The sequence below is a fragment of the Wasmannia auropunctata genome, unplaced genomic scaffold (genome assembly GCF_000956235.1).
Source record: "Wasmannia auropunctata unplaced genomic scaffold, wasmannia.A_1.0 LD336026.1, whole genome shotgun sequence".
In the NCBI taxonomy this organism is placed as follows: Eukaryota; Metazoa; Arthropoda; class Insecta; order Hymenoptera; family Formicidae; genus Wasmannia; species Wasmannia auropunctata.
Genome location: NW_012026864.1, coordinates 2,000,630 through 2,018,223, shown reverse-complemented (window position 1 = coordinate 2,018,223; position 17,594 = coordinate 2,000,630). Strand labels below are relative to the sequence as shown.

General features: G+C 43.6%; 3 protein-coding genes across 8 annotated transcripts; 1 reads left to right on the top strand and 2 right to left on the bottom strand.

Moving 5' to 3' along the window:
* Window positions 1-16: 16 nt before the first annotated feature.
* Window positions 17-4,245, bottom strand: LOC105452807 (arf-GAP domain and FG repeat-containing protein 1). 2 transcript variants are annotated; one of them, XM_011694242.1, is made up of 6 exons: window positions 4,037-4,245; window positions 1,781-2,334; window positions 1,463-1,660; window positions 1,158-1,340; window positions 651-778; window positions 17-552 (listed from the first exon to the last, which is right to left on the bottom strand). In XM_011694242.1, the coding sequence occupies exons 1-6, from the start codon at window positions 4,198-4,200 to the stop codon at window positions 499-501; spliced, it is 1,281 nt and encodes a 426-aa protein (XP_011692544.1). In that variant the 5' UTR covers window positions 4,201-4,245; the 3' UTR covers window positions 17-498. The 2 variants fall into 2 exon arrangements, with proteins under 2 accessions (XP_011692544.1, XP_011692545.1); XM_011694243.1 differs by lacking the exon at window positions 4,037-4,245 and adding an exon at window positions 3,429-3,630.
* On the top strand, window positions 2,850-8,393 carry LOC105452808 (46 kDa FK506-binding nuclear protein-like). 5 transcript variants are annotated; one of them, XM_011694246.1, is made up of 4 exons: window positions 2,850-2,879; window positions 5,791-6,284; window positions 6,608-7,895; window positions 8,104-8,393. In XM_011694246.1, exons 2-4 carry the CDS (start codon window positions 6,128-6,130, stop codon window positions 8,192-8,194), a joined length of 1,536 nt encoding a protein of 511 aa, XP_011692548.1. In that variant the 5' UTR covers window positions 2,850-2,879; window positions 5,791-6,127; the 3' UTR covers window positions 8,195-8,393. The 5 variants fall into 5 exon arrangements, with proteins under 5 accessions (XP_011692548.1, XP_011692547.1, XP_011692549.1 ...); XM_011694245.1 differs by lacking the exon at window positions 2,850-2,879 and adding an exon at window positions 4,769-4,887; XM_011694247.1 differs by lacking the exon at window positions 2,850-2,879 and having other exon boundaries at window positions 5,576-6,000; window positions 6,195-6,284.
* Window positions 8,394-11,765: 3,372 nt separating this feature from the next.
* Window positions 11,766-14,467, bottom strand: LOC105452806. The gene is made up of 4 exons (XM_011694241.1): window positions 14,319-14,467; window positions 13,652-13,950; window positions 12,625-13,145; window positions 11,766-12,212 (listed from the first exon to the last, which is right to left on the bottom strand). Exons 1-4 carry the CDS (start codon window positions 14,465-14,467, stop codon window positions 11,925-11,927), a joined length of 1,257 nt encoding a protein of 418 aa, XP_011692543.1. The 3' UTR covers window positions 11,766-11,924.
* Between the last annotated feature and the right edge of the window lie 3,127 nt (window positions 14,468-17,594).

The following is a 17,594-nucleotide window of genomic DNA, read 5'->3' as shown; positions in this document are numbered from 1 at the left end:
ATGTATCCTCTCGATACTCATTTCCTTCGTCTATTTTCAATAGGTATAATACACATACATATTATACGTTTAGTTTCGCTATGCTACAATAAACTTTTTCATTTTATTATTATTTTTTTCAACAAACATCGTTATTGCTACGCTGCAAAATTACTTTTTTTTTTTACATACACATACGAGAAATATTATAAATGGAAGAAATAAAAATTTGTCTTACTAAAAAATTTGCGCCGCCAAAAAATAATTGGAAGTACCCGCCAAGTAACATTCACAAATTAGTAACAAATATTAATCTTTATTAACGTGTATATTATATTCATAAATAAAAGTATTATTTTTTTTTCATTTATATAGATATGAGATTGGTGCTCCTGGGAATAAAAGTTAATGGCACTAATTGCCAATAAGGTCACGTATATAACAATTTGCCTAATCTAAATATAATTTTTAGTTCGCATTATTTGTTCGTAACTCCATTGAAAGCTTACGCGTACATAATCATAAGAAGGGGTTGTTCGAATTCCTTGTCATGTTGCTTACTCCCGTGCCCACCTGCAACCGACGATTAACGGTGTGAACAAAGCGTATCGGGGAAAGAAAATCTGTTTGAATTCATTCACGTGAATTCTCAAACGAAATTACGATTTTACCATGAATGGATTTGCGTGATATGCCGGTACTGTCGATTGCCACACTTTGTTCGCTAGCGGCGTCATGAGTTGACTTAATTGGAGTACATCTCCGTTACTAGGTGCGCCGATGCCTATCCACTGCGAATCTGAAAGTTTATTCCTAACATTAGACGAAACACTAACACGCTATTAGAATCACTAACAAGTGTAACACAATATTTATATTCCTTCCTGATTGAATTCCTTTGTTCTTTTTTTCTAAAGCCGCGTTCCGTTATTTACTGCGACTGAAAATCTTATAGTTTCACATTACGTGTACCGCATAGTTTTTCAGTATTCGCAGTGTGAATAACGGAACGCAGCCTTGGTTGAAAATTAACGATGAAAACAAATGCATTATAAATATTAATAAAAAATAAATAAATTGGGAAACAATTGTGTTGCATGCGAAGGTTGCGTGGCAGCTGCATTTTTTTTTTTTTGAGCATTTTAATTTAGGAGTACACGGTTTTGTCTATAACTTACCATTATTTACAGGGAACTGAGTCGACTTGAACGGATTCGCGGGATTGCACAGAGAGCCATCGACGGATTGAGTATTATTGTTGACTACGTTCGCAGACGGCCGCCATAAATCGCCACCCGTGAACGGGTTTGAGATGACGTGCGTTTGATTATTTACTCCTATACTCCACGTTGCGTTCGGTACTGCAATTGAGAATATTCCATATATGCACCACTGACGCGCTTCCTCTTATGCTAATCGGAGGCGATAAACCCGCCCCACGTAATTAAATACACGGCCACTTTGTTCCGCAAGCAATATTCACCGTTCGAATTATTTGCGTTCCATGTAGACGCGGATAGGGTTCCAGCTGTCTCCTCCTTCAATTGCGTTTGCTTCATCAGCGAGTCTAAGTCTTTAAGTGCCGCGTAACGATCTTCCGAGGGTGGCGCGTGTATCCCGTTCATGTAATTCATCGTGGCGTTCCCACCGACCTGATTAAACATTGCGGACGTTTCCATACCTCAATAATAAAATTGTTCATTATGAGACAAGCGTCAAGTTACAATTCGGTAAATTCTGGCGTAAGGTATAGGGAGAAAAGGGAAGAGCGCGAGATGCACCCTGATACCGCTATACTCACTCGTCGAGTTATTGAAGATCGGATTATTGTCGAAGTTAGCGAAGAACGGCTGCGGCGCGATCGGCTGCTGGCCGCCGAACTGGCCGACCGGCGCCACCGCCGCCGCCGTCGTCGTCGTGTAGAAGGGATCAGGAACTTTGCTGAAATCGGCGACGAAGTCCGTCGTGAAATTGTTCGAGTTGTTCAACGCGTCCACGTTGGCCGACTTCTGGCCGACCGGCGCGGGCAGCGTCGTGGACGTCCCCGAGTTCGGCACCCTCGGGACGCTGCTCGCGGACTGCGACCTCGGCTGCTGCACCACGACCGCCGCCGTGTTCTGATTCGCGATCGACGGGTCCAGGTAGTATCTCTTAAGCTCGTACTTGGCGCTCATCAGGTCCTTCATCTTCTGCTCGTCCTTGGTGTCGAAGTTCTGCGGGGAGTTCGCGTTCATCAGACCCAGCCATATTCTCCTGCAGTACTCGTTGCCGTGCTGCTTTATGAAGTCTATCTCGTCCTGGGTGAACGTCGCCATGGAAATGGACTTTACCCGATGCGGCGGAGTCAGGCCTCGTCTGGAAATGCAACGCGACACGGCTTGTAGATCTGCGATTCTCGACACGCTCGATATATTCACGCGGAGATCGGATATGGAGCGGCAGGATCGGGTGGGCAAATCTTGGAATCGTCGAATGCGTCATCGATTTGTGTAAACGCAATTCCTCTAATCTCTTGCTTAAAAAAAAAAAATTATCGGCGCCTAGATATCTTTTCCAAGAAAATATTTACGATAATTTTACAGCTCATCAACGATCACGGAGAAACGTTATCTCATATTTTGGAAGCTGAGCGTTTCTGAGTTTCTACGCTGATTAAATTCGAACGTGTTTGTTGTGAACATGTGAAACGAGAGAGAGAGAGAGAGAGAGAGGGGGGGGTTTCGCGGAAAATCAATGAAATGCCTAGCAATTGTAATTACGTCAGAGATAATATTTTTCAAACCGCGCGGCTCGCTTAGAAGTACTTTCGTTCCCGCGACACCGTCGTCCTGCCTCCCGGTACGCCAATCGTTAAGTTTCCGTGACGAATAATAACGAGGCTCGCGTGCCTCTAATACGTCGTAAGGACGCAAATATAGCCGTATAACGAGATTTAAAAATCCGCACGTGCGCGCGTGTGCAGTGCAATGCGACGCGGCGCCGCGGGCCGCCTCGCGCCGCGCAATGCGACTTGACCGATTAAAAGAGCGCGAGTCGATAATCGGCACCTCGCGCGTGAGAGCGATCGTGGTTTCCCGGGAGAAAAAAATAAGAGAGGGGTAAAAGAGCAGAGGGGAAGAAAAAAAAAGAACACGAGAAGAGAGGCGGAAGGAGAGAAAAGACGGAGAGAGATGGAGAGAGAAACGCATTTCTCATTTTTTTTCCCCTTTTCCTCTCGACGGCGCATCGTAACATTTTGACCATTGATAACCAGAACTGCGCACAAAGAAAACGTCGACGTCGCTGATAGCGCCGACTTCCTGGCACAGTGCAGGCCAGTTCGACGTTTCAACGCGATGACTCACTTTTAGAGCCAGCGCGCGCGAGAGCGCTGCACAGTCTCTCTCTCCCTCGCTTTCTCTCTATCTCTATTCCTCTTCCTCTCCTTCGCGTCGCGGCGCAACGCTTACCGAAGGAAGAGGCCTGTGTGACATACACGTGTACGTCGGTCGCCCGAGGCGATTTTCGCGAACGTCCGTCTCGCTGATGGAAGGACATCTCCGGGAGGAGGATCGGCGGCGCGCGTTTACCAGGTCGAGCTGCCCACGCTCGGCGGTCGCGGATTTTCCCTCCCTCCTATTTATAGCCAGCCACCGCTACCCGAGTCACGGTCAGGATTCTCTTTAGAGATTTGGAACGCGCGGCGCGGGGGCTGCGAAATGCTGTATAGCTTACTCGACGGATCTCTATACCCCTTCGTGGGGCCTCGCCGTGTACCCGCGCTCCTCGTAGCGTAGAGCGACCTAGTAGAGCGATCGGGTGATCTCTAGGCCCGCGAGGCACGCGCACCTTGCGCAGCCTCCCCGTCCCGTCCGGAGACGGCGGTTGACATTTGCCCAATGTCACGTCGCGCGAGAGGGAGGGAGGAAGGGGGAGAGCAGCAAGAACACGGCATACCGCGCAGCGGATTGACACGCGATCCAGGAAACGTCCACTTCGTCGGCAGGGGGCGACGGGTTGGAGGAGGGGGAGGGGTACGACGAACACGCAGAGAGAGCTTGGTGCCGGAGCTACTTACAGCATACCAGAACAAGACGTGCAGACGAACGAGCCGATCGTCATGTTGACGTAGGTCGGCCCGCGCTGGTTGCAGTCGAAGCATTCCTTGTTGCCCGGCTGCGAGACCAGTTCGCGGAGCGTCTTCAGGTTCCTCTCGTCCTGCTTCCTCTTCGTGGACGCCATCCCGTGCGTGCGTGCGTGCGACGTGCGTGCGTGCGTGCTCGTGATGCGTGTGGTACGCGCGCGCGCGCGCGCGCGGGTGCGCACGAAACGGGCGAACGTGGATTTGCGCCCCTCGGGACGACGAAGAGGCCTACCACGGGTAGGCCGTCGGTATAAGCTGTCGCGGAACGCGGGCGATCCCCAGGTGCCTGGGATCGTGCGAGACCACCTATCGCGCCGCGCCTGCAAAACTCACTGACTGCGCGATCAGCGCCCCGCCGTGCGCTCGCTCTCCTTCTCGCACCCTCGCCCTTCCCTCTCTGTCAGTCTCGCTCGCTCGCTCGCTCGGCTCTCCCTTCCCTGTGTACCCCGGCCCGCTGACAAGCACTGACAACTGACAAGCAAGTGCGGTGGTTACGCGCGAGGACGTCCAATAGGAGCGCGTGGATCCTGGGGATCGCGAGTGACGCCATTTTCGTTCCTAGGAAACGAATCTTCTCATTGGTCGACGAAGCGGACGAAGCTCAGTGAATCCGCCGTTAGTGAAGTCAGCTGTATGTATGTATGTATATATATTTATATATACGTGCATACGTCACAGGCAGAGGGCGACTTCGATCAAAATCCGATTAGCTTAATCGACAATTAATTCGATCCGCGGAATTGTTTGCGAGCTTAAAACAAAAAATTTCTAATTGGTACAATAACGTATGTAACGCATATTAAATTCATGAGTTGCTATTAAACAGATGTTTTACATGAGCGTACATCAGTGATGACGCAATGATACTGTTGCATATCGCCGCAAAACTGCATTTTTTTTCTCGATTGTTATCATTGGATATTAACTTGGATAGTAACAATGAGTCTTATTGTTTTAAATAAAAATTGAATATTATCGTAAACGATAAGCACATATACTTGTATACGCACATCTACAAACACATCAGGATGATAAAATAAATTATTAATGTTATATTAAATGTATTATGAACTGGTTCAGATTTTAATATTATAGTCACGCAAACTTAAGATCGATTTTGTCGATGACATTGTTCATAATATATCTATATAAAATAAATATATTAATTTTACAATTTATTATCGTCCTGATGTGTTTTATAGACGTGTTGATTTTGTGTAATGTACATCGGCACAGGTCCGTCCGAATTTTTTTAAATTCTAATAAAATATAAATATATACATAAATTTAATATATAAATTTTTTTATTATTGCACATCTAAACGACGACGGTGTAACCGATGTAGTGCGTATAATTAATGTACTTTAAATGCCATTGAATTATAACACAAACGCAATTAATATATAACAGATACAATATAGATAAATAATATATAACAATTAATAATAAATAACAAATAATATATAATAATAAATAATATATACATAAAAAATAACACAACTGATGTATTTAACAGATTAATAATATGTGACAGATAAATGTGTAGTAAATAACCATCGAAAAAGATCCAAATACACTCTGCATTCCATTATATTCTTAAAAGAGAGAAAAGAGAAGTACATTAGATATGTTCAAGCGTTATCTGTTAGTCTGTTACCACACGCAGGTTTTTTTTTCATGTAACCAGGTATAAATCTTCGATTTCGAAGATGAAGTTGCAAACGTTCCATCTTTCCAATCATTTCCAAACATTCGACAGTCGTTTGTTGGACATTGTTGTGGACGGACGGATCTTGTGCGGACCTTCGCCTTCTCTTTCTCCTCCCTTTCTCTCTGACGCAGCTAAATCTTCTATTGTAATTTGGAGACGACGAGCGATTAGCCAACATGCTTTGGGGTAAGACGATTCGCTTTGTAAATAATAAAATCTACAAATATCGCGGCAAGACGTGTCTCGTCATGCTGCGGGACCGGCCGACCGTCCGCTCGCTCGAAGGACGTCGACACGTTCGGCGTCCTTCGAAATGAAAATCGTGAAAGAAAACTCTCATAATGTCACGTCTAAATTCCACTTGTTATCTGGTGTTACAGCGTTGATAATGCAGCCGCAGACGCAATACACGCAGCACGTGCAGGAGACTTTCCGCTTGACCATGGCGAGTATGGACATGTTGCTGTCAGGTAATATCCGTTTCCAAGATTAACTTTAATCTCGATTTCAATTCTGATTTTCATTTCCACCAATGCAGATTAACGTTAATCTCGGTTTAACTTACTCTTCATCCTTTTTCAATTCTCAGAACTGAAAAAAGATGAAGAGAAAGTTGAACCGAGATTTGAGTTAATCTACATTGATGGAAATAAGCATATATATACATTAAAATTCAGTATAGGTCAAGCTGAACGTGTATTGTATCAGATGCTTTATTTACATCACGGATCATATCCTGTTTGTCCAATGTTTGTGTGCCTGAAAATCTTTATACCCTTCTTTTTTTTTGCAGATAACAAGCCGGCACAAATAATAATGTCTTTTAAAGATAAAAAATTTCTGCTTTGCACCTTGCAGAAGGATAAAGTATGGCAAGTTCCACTCAACTTAATAGTTGAAAAGGGATCTGTTATAACGTTTTCGTGCAACGGTGCAAGTTACATTCACCTGACTGGATATGTAAAAATCAATATATCAAAACAACCCAAAGAAGATAACTGGGTAAAATTTTTCTTCAAGCAGATCATGGACAAGAACATAACAGAACTGAAAAACGAATATATTGCAGAAATGTTTGATTATTTGAAAAAACACAATGCAAAAGGAATGGCCAACTGGATAGCAATTTATAGACCATCATTAAATAAAGAGACGGAAGACCAAAGCTGTAAGGAGCAAGGCACGAAAAAAAAACATGCGCCGACAGACGAGGCCCGTGGATCGAAGCGCCTGAAGTACGATAACAATTGCGAGCGTACGAATGAGAGCAATTCAAATGAGAATACGAAGGAGTCTGACGATGTCGATGACAATTGCCAAGATGATGAATCGTCATCAGACGAAGAATGCGATGATTCGTCGACTAAAGATGAAAATGTGGATGTTGAAATGCAGGAAAGTAAAGAGGAAAAGTCTGGAGAGCGAAACAAAAATGAAGCCGATGACAATTGCCAAGATGATGAATCGTCATCAGACGAAGATTGCGATGATTCGTCGACTAAAGATGAAAATGTGGATGTTGAAATGCAGGAAAGTAAAGAAGAAAAGTTTGGAGAGCGAAACAAAAATGATGTCGATGACAATTGCCAAGATGATGAATCGTCATCAGACGATGATTGCGATGATTCGTCGACTAAAGATGAAAATGTGGATGTTGAAATGCAGGAAAGTAAAGAGGAAAAGTCTGGAGATCGAAACAAAAATGAGAAACGGCAGGGGAAGCGGGAGATAACAAAAATCGAGGAAAAATTTAAGGGAGGAAAGGATGATAAAACGAATGGTGAAGAGAAGCAAAAGTACACAATTATTAATAGTCATCTCAAGACAGATTTTGAAGTGGAGGTGATCAGATCCGGCACTGGTGATAGAATGGCGAAAAAGGGCGACAATGTCACAACTTATTATGTGGCTCGTATGATGAGTGAGAACCATGTGTCAAGGATTTACGAATACGAAAAGGGACTCGGCTTCAGATTCAAACTTGGAGCAAGATCAAGACAGGCGCTCCGTGACGTGGATATGGGAGTAGTCGGGATGAAAATAGGCGAAAAGCGTCGTCTCACAATGTCATACAGATTGGCGTATGTATCGTACTTTTGCTTTTTTGCATTTTATTCATCCATTCCAATTCCGTTTTGCATTTTTTTTTAATGAGAGTCATCTTCATTATTATTATTTTTTTTTTTTATAAATCTCTTTATTCAAGTATGATGTCCGTCACACTAGGAAAATATAATTGATATGAAAATATGAAAATGTGAATTTAATAATGCTGTATTCTTCTTACAGATATGATATTAAAGGCAGCCTACTCCATGTTCCTCCTTTCGCCACAATTGTTTACGACATTGAACTCAAAGAAATCGACAACTACGACTAGTTATTTATGAATAGTTGAAGAATCTTTTAAGATGTGCCACGATTGCTACATGCAATTTCATTAGGATATGACAGTTTTTATCTCGCATTTGAATCAGAGAATCTGAGATCAATGTGTTTTTTTTTTACTCTGCATTTATATGTGATGTTAAACTTGCGAAAGTCGAGTAAATATTAATAACTCAGGTATTACCCATGAATAGAGAGATCTTTTTTAACGTGCTTCACGTCTGCTACCTCGTCAGGATATGACAATTTTTTTTATTTTGCATTTGTAAGTCAAGTAAATATTAATAACTTAGGATCTAAATACTTAGATATTACTCATGAATAGTTTAGACAACTTTTTTAATGTACCTTGACACTTCTGCTACCTCATTAGGACATAACAATTTTCTTTTGTGTTGATTTTGATCTCATATTTATGTGAAGATAAGGAAATACTTTTTTTTAGAAAACTAAATAAAACAAGAAAGTTTTTTTAATGAAAATATTGACATATATATATATATATATATATATATATATATGTCAATATTTTATTCTCTTATGTCAATATCTTATTCTCAATAAAATAATTGTCAAGTTCAACTTTTTTTTATTACACATGATTTTTAGAATAAATTTGTCAGTTTTCCTGTAGATTTACGCTGATAAGACCATTTATAAAAATTCAGAATAAATATTCATATTATTATTGCTAGATTATTGAAGAGAGATAATGAACATCGACTGTTACGATCATCTGTACAAATTTCTGTACAATTATCTCATGATATAACATTAAATTTACAATTTCTCTTTATAGATTATTTTATAAATTAGCATACCTCTCTGTAATGCAATTATAGAGAGGTATGCACTGTATTTTTTCTATGGTTGTACAGATGATAAAAAGTGATTAAATTGCAAATTTAAATGAAATGTCACATTGTAGATATGAACGTTTAAACAATACAAGTCGTGAATTTAATATCATAAGTTTACCATCAAAATTTTGGCAATCGCATGAAAACTCTGATAAAATGGTCTCACTAGTGTTCAGTATTAAGAGCTGATAAGTTGTAAATTTAATACCTCACAGATTGACTGTCAAAATGTTAGCAATTGTACGAACTTCAATAAAATAATTTTGTTGGTGTCCAAGTATTAATAAGAAAGCAAAGAAAATTGTAAGTAAATAAAGGCATACTCAATATTGTGCCATTTTATTTTGACATGAGCATTTTTTGGAATTTCCCATGTTTCAAATATTCCATTAAAATAATATAAGAGTGAGATGCACACAGACAGAGAGAAAACATTTATATGTTACACCTATATTTATTCTATTATACATGAGATAATTGTATTTCATTTAACAAACCTTGGTATGTGCACATATGTATATGTAACAAAAATGTAACCCCATACAAACCACATAACTGTCATAACTAATCTCTATACGATTTAATATGTTCTAACACGTTAACATTGAATATGATAAATATATATAAAGAACATACATTTGCTCAACTAAAACTGAAACACGAGCTTGTCTTTATCTGCAGTCGAATCGTATACAGACCGATCAGCGTCCTAGGCGACTCGCAATCGTGTCAATAGAATTATAAGCTTCCAAAGGGTTCGAAACAAGGTAAAAGTGTCGAAAGTAATCCCATGTCGATTGAGCAAACGACGCAACGAAAGCGACTCGCTTGCCGTTCACTCACTTTTCTTCGCCGCGTCACCTTTGTCCTTCCATGCCAGGGTGCACGTCCCGTTTTTGCATTCCTTTATCAGATCCGGACACGGCTGATCCCCCTTGGCCTCCTCCTGTCCTTTACTCCTCAACTGCCACCACTTGATCAGTAACGGTTGTATAAGGAACCTCCATATTATTAGGATTATAGGAACCGCGAAGCATGGCACGCACACCATTTTGTATCTAACTTGCGTCTATTTTTACGATCTAAAATTATAAAGAAGAGAAGCAATTTTTTTATAGTAGAGAGAGAGAGAGAGAGAGACAGAAGGGACGAATGTTTGTCTCGGAGCGACGATACGGCTTTGCAGATCGCGATCGATCGACTCGTACGCTTTTTTTTACCCTGCGTTCGCCGTACCGCCGCGGAAAGGCTTGATCCTTACCTCGGGGAAGAGACGGAGCAGCGAGACGCTATATCGAGCCTTCACGGGACGATAATCGGGCAAATGTGAGAGAGACCGATACGAGCATAACCTGGACGAGATCGTGAGTCGGAAACTTGGAATTTGATCCCGACAAATGCAGACGGCACGTCGTCAACTGAGAGTCGAGCTGGAGATCACTGCTAGAGATGACTACTCGGAAGTCGGGCGAACGTCGACTCGCCGCCCCTTCGAGTTTAACGTGCTCGTCCCTTCAACAATTCGCTCGATTGGATCTGTCAGTTCTGTCACTCGTACTCGTCGTCGTCACTCGCGATCGTGATATACACACGTCACGTATGTACGTACATACATACAACATACACAACACAATTCCGTTTACTCTCTCGGCCATAATGTAAGGATACCTACATGTGCATCTGTAGATATATATCATGTATACCTACATGATGTAGGTCATGTAGGTATCCTCAATATCATGCTCTCGGCTTCCTTCGCCTGTGACGCCTACCGTCGCTCGCACCGCCGCGCCGAGCGCGACTAGGGTTGGACTAGTGTCAAATTGGCGCGCGCAAGTTAAGTACTATAGCTACTCTTGGGGGCGACTTCGATTAACTCTGACTAACTTATTAATCTGTGATTAACATAGTCAAGCAACATTCGTATATTTTGTTAACATAAATATAGAATTACATTTTGTTGCTTAACATACGGAAAATATAAGGGTGTTAGATGACGTCAGAAACGGCGAAAATTAGAATTTGTACAGGAAGCAATTAATTCTGCTGATTGAATTGAAATTAATAATCACTATATAAATTAACTTATCAAGTAATACTTTATTAACATAAATTATTATTATTATTACCGTTTGTTTAACGTAAAGAAAAAAAGAAATTATATATGTATAAAGAAAAGATTATTGAAAAGAGAATTGTATGTACAATTGTGATTAAATCATAATCGATCATCTGATCTAATCTTTTCTTTATATATAATTTCTTATTTTCTTTCGATCCACGACTGTACACAATTATGAAATTCCGCTTTGAGCATTTAATTCTGTCAGAATTAATCGCCAATTAAGTTAATCAGATTCGAGTTTAGTCGAAGTCACCCTGGTTCTACATAGATATACCCGTTTCTATTGCTGCGCGACGTCAATCGACTGGCGATCCTCGATTGGTAACAACATGCGTTATTCGCGCCTGTCTCCGCGAGAAGTCTAATTTATCCATATATTGAACACACACAATCGTGTTGCGCTATATATATATATATATATATCTCGGTTATACGATATTTATAACAATATGTATGCAAAAGAACATGGTCACAGCCATATATCGCGATTGCAGGATCTCTCCTCCAGGACTCCATATTTAAATGTACACGTATATGTATGATATATATATATATGCATTATAAGGTACTGAAAGAGATATATTAATTATATGGAACGAATGAGTATCTATATCGCAAAATGTTTGCGGTAAGAGCTGTCGAAGCGTTTCCGACATCGGCGAAGTCAGTCTCTTTAATTTAACGAGAAAGTACATTCGGACGAATGTCGTTCACGATCGCGGATAAGTTTCTGACTCTTACATACTTCCAAACACTTTGCGACCCCTCGTTACGGACAACGAGACGACGACGACGCTCAACACGAAGAAAACCAGACCGAAGAGAGTGGTCAGGGCTCTGCACCATTGCCGCTTCCGTTTCGCTCTCGCGATCGTCCGGCCTAAACGCTCGGCCTGCGTCACGTCGAGCGTGAAGTCAAAATCCTCTCCAAAACCTCGGACGGTTAAGCGACGATTCCAGTCGTTCGCGCGGCTCAACGAGGCGATCGTTCCTTCGGCGGACGATCCAACGTCGCTGCACACCAGCTGCTGGAACAAATTTCCCTTTATATAAGATATATATACGCTTACATGATTGTTGAAACACGATCTGCAGACAATACAAAGTGTTCCAAAATCGGGATGTCACTAAAAGACGTTATTGACATCTTTGCGAAGAAAGACATCTCTTTTATATATTTCGATTTTACAATTAGACTTTGCGTTGTTTAGGGAATTGAATAACGTAAATCCGAGGTCTTATTTTTATTAAAGAGCTACGCTAAACGAGCCAGAATAACGATCACGTAATTTTTTTCCTAGAGCGAAAACGTGAAAAGTGAAAATTTTTCTCGTTATCTTTAATGTCAGTTTAATGAATTAAAAATTTTCATTTTTCACATTTCCATCTTAGGGAAAAAGTTACACGATCGCTACCCATCAGATCGAGCGTACTCACCGTCGAATATTTCGACTCGGTTTCGCAAGGCTTCTTCCCCGCGAGGCCGGAGTTCTTCCTCGTTTCGCTGTCGCGTCTGATCGTTCCGTCGTTCTTGAGCACGGATCGCGCCGGATTGTATCCGTAGAGGCAGCGAGGGCTGACGTAGACTTTCGAGCTGATTGGATTCACTCTCGACGGCGCATTCTTCACGCAGCCCGGCCATAGCGTTGGCTTCTTGTCGTTGAACGTCATCCAGGATGGGCAAACGTACTCGTACACATTGTCGTTCCTCGTGGGTGCGATCTCCAGGGAGACGATGCGCGAGATGTCGCGCAAGATATCCTCCGGTGCCGCCGTGACATCGCCGTCTATCACAGAATTGAGAGTCCGGGATAATTCGAGCAGCACCTCGCGCGCTCTTGACGATGACGATGATGATGAGGTCAACGGCAGCGACGGCGGAGGCGGCGGCGGCGGCGGCGGCAGCAGCGGTGGCGAATAGTTATACGTGCAACCGCATACGCGACACGTGTAAATACCTGTTACGATAAAACAAAGACATTCTGATAAGCGAGAGGCCCCCAGTAAACGAGAATGAATTAAAATAGATTTTGAAAAATTTATTTCAATTGGTTCGCAAATTTGTACTTTTGAAAATCTGAATCTATTTCAATGCCCAATGCCTTTGTATTCATTTGTAGGAATTGCATGAATCATATTTTCTATGCCTTTCAATCGCATAGAATTAAATAAATAAAATTAAATCAAAAAATATTTTTTATATTTAGAATTTAGATGGATTAAAACAATGCATTTCCTAGCCACAATTAATATAATATAATAATATTACATTAAAAGCATTATATTATATTCGTATTATAAAATAGAAATGCATTCATTTTTACGGAAGCCAATCCATTTCAATCCATGAATTAAAAAATTTTAATCCTTTCCCGTTTACATGGAGTTCATTTCGAAAGGCGAGGCTGAATCGCAAAACGGAGTCGTCGCGCGCTTCCGCGGTTACGAGCGCTTTTCGTTTAACCTTCGTAATAATCGCCACTGTGATCCTCGACGTGATGATAGACGACCGATGGCCAAATCGGCCGCGGTATCGCCTCGCTCTCGTGAATCACCGCCAGGCCAACACCATACGACGGATCCCTCGTCGACGCGTAGTAGGAGCACGAGCCGGCCGACAACGGCGGTGAATGGCTCGAGTAACCGGAGCTGGTCGACGTTCTGTAACATCTTCGTGGATTGTTGCGCGACGCCGTTGATCTGCCGCCTGCGATGCCGCTCACGAATTTAGAGATTTCAATGTCCGCCACGTCCGATCTTATCCTGAAAAATTATATCCCGTTGCGAGTATGACAGACAGCATGCATCAAATAGTCTTATTAAGAATTATTAATTAAGGGACAAAAAGTAGATCACATTTCTTGTATGAAAATCCGAGTAAAGTAATTTGAATTTTTACTAATTGAGAAAATCATCATTTAAATTCGAAAAGAAGTCTCTTTAATCTCTTCTCTCCTGGAAGGGCTAATAAAAGAGCGATACAAATCATTTACACTATTAATTACCATTTATCCAAACGATTTGATAAGAGAATTGCCATATTATTTTTAATCTTTTCACATTACTTTTAGAAATTTTAAAGACGTATAAGAATTAATTGGGACGTGAACTGGGATTTTTCGTATATATACCATTCGATCTCGTACGTAGGCTCGATCGTAGGTGACGCGGCGTAGACGCGCCTCTCGGCCTCCGCGCCCTCGGGATCGGCCCGACTCCTGGTTCCAGGATCGCGCGGGACCGCCGCTCGCCTCGCCTGCACGCCGGCACTCGGACGCATCCCCCGACGGCACTCGGTGTGGCATTCGTGTAACGCTACCGCAGGATACGGACGCTGCAGGCTCGTCCAAGGCCAGCCGCTGATGATGGGACCATCGCCGCATGCTCGATCAGCTGCGCCGCCGTCGTCGTCGTCGACAGGCTAATTCCTGCGGGCCATAGCGGGCCGATCGGTCCCCTCCTCTGCATGCCCCTTTATCGAAAGCGAATCGCGGCTCCGCGGGTTTACGATATCGTATTTACGTATTATACACGTGTGTATTTCACCAGACGGTCTTATCGAATCCGCGCGCGCGTGCGACACGGACGATCCACGCGGTTTCAAGGTCGCTTTCACATTCGTTGTGTGTTCACGTAAGAAATCGGCCCGGCGTAAAGCGCCTATTACGTTATTCGGGACGTGTCGAACGGGCGAACGTTAATGGAGGTCGTCGTCGTCGTCCTTTTTCCTCGAGCTTGCGTTATATAGCTCTCCCCGCGCGATCATCGCGAGCGTATATAATATACGTCATATATATTCCTCCTCTCCTCCGGCCAGCGCGATCGAGTTATCGGTACCCTCGGCACGACTCCTCAGCTCCGGCGCGGCAGCGGCGGCAGGCGGCGTGTCAAATTTCGTCAACGTGACGTACGAGGAGAAGAGAAAGCGGATGTGTGTGCGCGAATAGCCCGCTTTCGAATTAGGTCAACTTGAGTATTGGAAAGCGCGCCCTTTGTGTTTCGGTTACGTTAAATTCCGTTGCGCGTGTCGTTCTCCACGACGTGTACCTATGTACACGCCGTGATACGACATCCAATTACCCGCCCGCCGCTCCGTTTCTTTTTTTTCTTCTTCCTCTCCTCCTCTTCTCATTCCCCGAAGTCACTTTCGACACCGCCAAATCGGTATACAGAAAGATCGATATCGTTCGCGTTCGCGGGGATCGACGGGTCCGACGAGCCGTTACCTCATCACGGCACGAGAGCTTACTATACACATATCCGTATACCGTATACACGTATAATTACCTAGGATACGTGGATCGGTGTTCACGCCGTAGTGCCCGATCGTCGCGGTACATTCCATCATCGGCAGCCAGACGGCGGCCAGCAGCCAGCAGCAGCCACTTTCACATCAGCGCGCGTGGCACGTTTGCCGATGTGTGTGTTTACGATATTAACGCCGCGTGCACCCTGAAATATCGCACGACGATTAATAAGTGCGGGAATATCGCGCGACGATTAATATAAGAGCGCGTAAAAAATCAGGAACGTCCTCGAGATCCTCCCGCGCTAATTAAATCGCCACTACTACCGCAATATCGATTAATGACTCTCGCGATCGGGCGACAGGCTCCGAATTATCTTTCCGCAGAAACGCGATTACTTTCACAAATTCGCTCTTGCCGCAGCTCGTCGGACTCGAACTGACAGTCCCGCGCGATTCGACACCGACTGTTTTTGCCTCTAAATTGAAAACGCGTATTTTTATTGTATACGCGTCACGTAACAGATCGTATATATATATAATCTTTTATGTAATCCTTTATGTAAAGTCGAGACGATCGAGCCGTGAGGGAAAAGCACGTACGACGCGACGATTACGACGAGTTAATATTTACAATTGCAACTTACGCGAAGACACGATCGAACGCACGCGGATTTACAGCATCCTGCATCAAGCCGCGCTTATATTATGAGAAATGCCATTTCTCGCACGTCTGGAACGATAAAAAAGCGCGACGCGGAGCGCTCTTTTCTAAATTCGCAGTCAGAGAGATGCCGGCGCTCGCCGTTTCGCGTCTCGACGACGACGAATGCGATCTTCAACGGCCGCGTACGTCGTGCGCGCGAAAGGGAATAACGCGCGGGATCCTTAGCATATTTTCTCCTCCTGGAGAGTTCTACGGCCTTTCTACGGCGCGGTTGTTACATATATGTATGTGCATGCGAGGGAAGATATTACACGCATAGCGGCCCCCGCGGGCGAGTCACGCACAACGTGGCCGTCGAGAGCGAGCGGTAAGTGAGTATACACGGCCCGCGGAACGAAACCGCGAAAAATATTTGAGACTCACGGACTTTCACTCGCACTCATTCAGGGCCGTCGACGGAAAAAAGATCGTCGCCGCGTCGGCCACGCCGCCCGTGCGCCACGGCGCGCCGCCTCGCTTCGTCTCCGGGTCTCCGATCGCGGGACCGGGAGCGCCGAAAGATCCTTACGTTCGCTTTCGCGGTCGTCGAGAGTTTTTACGCGCGCGCGCGCGCACGAGCGGATGACAACTCCGATCGTTTTTTATACGAATTCCCGACTAAACCGCGGGCATCGCCGAAAAAAAACGCGCGTCTCGAACCTGGAATGTCTCGAACGATTCCCGTCTATTGGCGATCTTACGAGTCGTAATGGATCACAGAGAGCGCGCTTCGCGCGATCGTACTCTCTGAATTTTCTGGAGTGACTGTTGATTCTTTTGGAGTGAATATCAAAAGAATATGAAAATACTGCCACTCAAGTGGCCGAGTGGCAATATTTTCAATCTTTTGGAGTGAGATTCACTCTAGAAAATTTAGAGAGTAATATCACCGAGCGATACGAAAAAGTCTCGTCCCGCGCGCGGTCTCCTCCGCGGCGCCGCGCCGAGTGTTCGCATTCACGCGATCCTGTCGCGAAATATCAAGCGCCGACATATCCGCGAAGCCAGGTGTATACCTACACTTTCGTTTCCAAGCCGCGAGTTCAACACGCGACAGATCCGAGCTGTACGTTACTCATTGGGGAGCGAAGGAGCGACATGCCGATTGCGACACCGCGACGTGCCGTATAGGCTTACAAGTACTTCATAAAGAAAGAAAGTGACGATGACTTATGCTTACCGTGTTGATTAAGTAACAGAGATTAACAATAGCGCGCGGAGAGATTTCTCGCGTCGCGAATAATGAGGGAATATAATCATCAAACGGAGAGGATGCATGCAGCGTTTTCCCTTGCTTCTTATACAGAGAGACTTACTGTGAGCCCAGATAGCACACAGAGCCCAAAAGAATTCATCAGTATATTCAATTTTATGTCATCAATTCTGAGTTCATTTTCAGGTGCAAATTAAAGAATCCCTTTTGCAAAAAGAATTCCTTTTGCATCTGAAAATGAA

What these genes read in the sequence shown, in the direction of transcription:
- LOC105452807 (XM_011694242.1), bottom strand. Translation starts at nt 4,200, where the DNA reads ATGGCGTCCACGAAGAGGAAGCAGGACGAGAGGAACCTGAAGACGCTC. An exon ending in ACGTCTTGTTCTGGTATGCT is followed by an intron (nt 2,335 to 4,036) that starts GTAAGTAGCTCC and finishes TTGCATTTCCAG; the next exon opens with ACGAGGCCTGACTCCGCCGC. An exon ending in ATCACGCAAATCCATTCATG is followed by an intron (nt 553 to 650) that starts GTAAAATCGTAA and finishes CGTCGGTTGCAG; the next exon opens with GTGGGCACGGGAGTAAGCAA.
- LOC105452808 (XM_011694246.1), top strand. Translation starts at nt 6,128, where the DNA reads ATGAAAATCGTGAAAGAAAACTCTCATAATGTCACGTCTAAATTCCAC. An exon ending in TATGGACATGTTGCTGTCAG is followed by an intron (nt 6,285 to 6,607) that starts GTAATATCCGTT and finishes TTTTTTTTGCAG; the next exon opens with ATAACAAGCCGGCACAAATA. An exon ending in ACAATGTCATACAGATTGGC is followed by an intron (nt 7,896 to 8,103) that starts GTATGTATCGTA and finishes TTCTTCTTACAG; the next exon opens with ATATGATATTAAAGGCAGCC.
- LOC105452806 (XM_011694241.1), bottom strand. Translation starts at nt 14,467, where the DNA reads ATGCGTCCGAGTGCCGGCGTGCAGGCGAGGCGAGCGGCGGTCCCGCGC. An exon ending in CAGTGGCGATTATTACGAAG is followed by an intron (nt 13,146 to 13,651) that starts GTTAAACGAAAA and finishes TTATCGTAACAG; the next exon opens with GTATTTACACGTGTCGCGTA. An exon ending in CCGAGTCGAAATATTCGACG is followed by an intron (nt 12,213 to 12,624) that starts GTGAGTACGCTC and finishes TTGTTCCAGCAG; the next exon opens with CTGGTGTGCAGCGACGTTGG.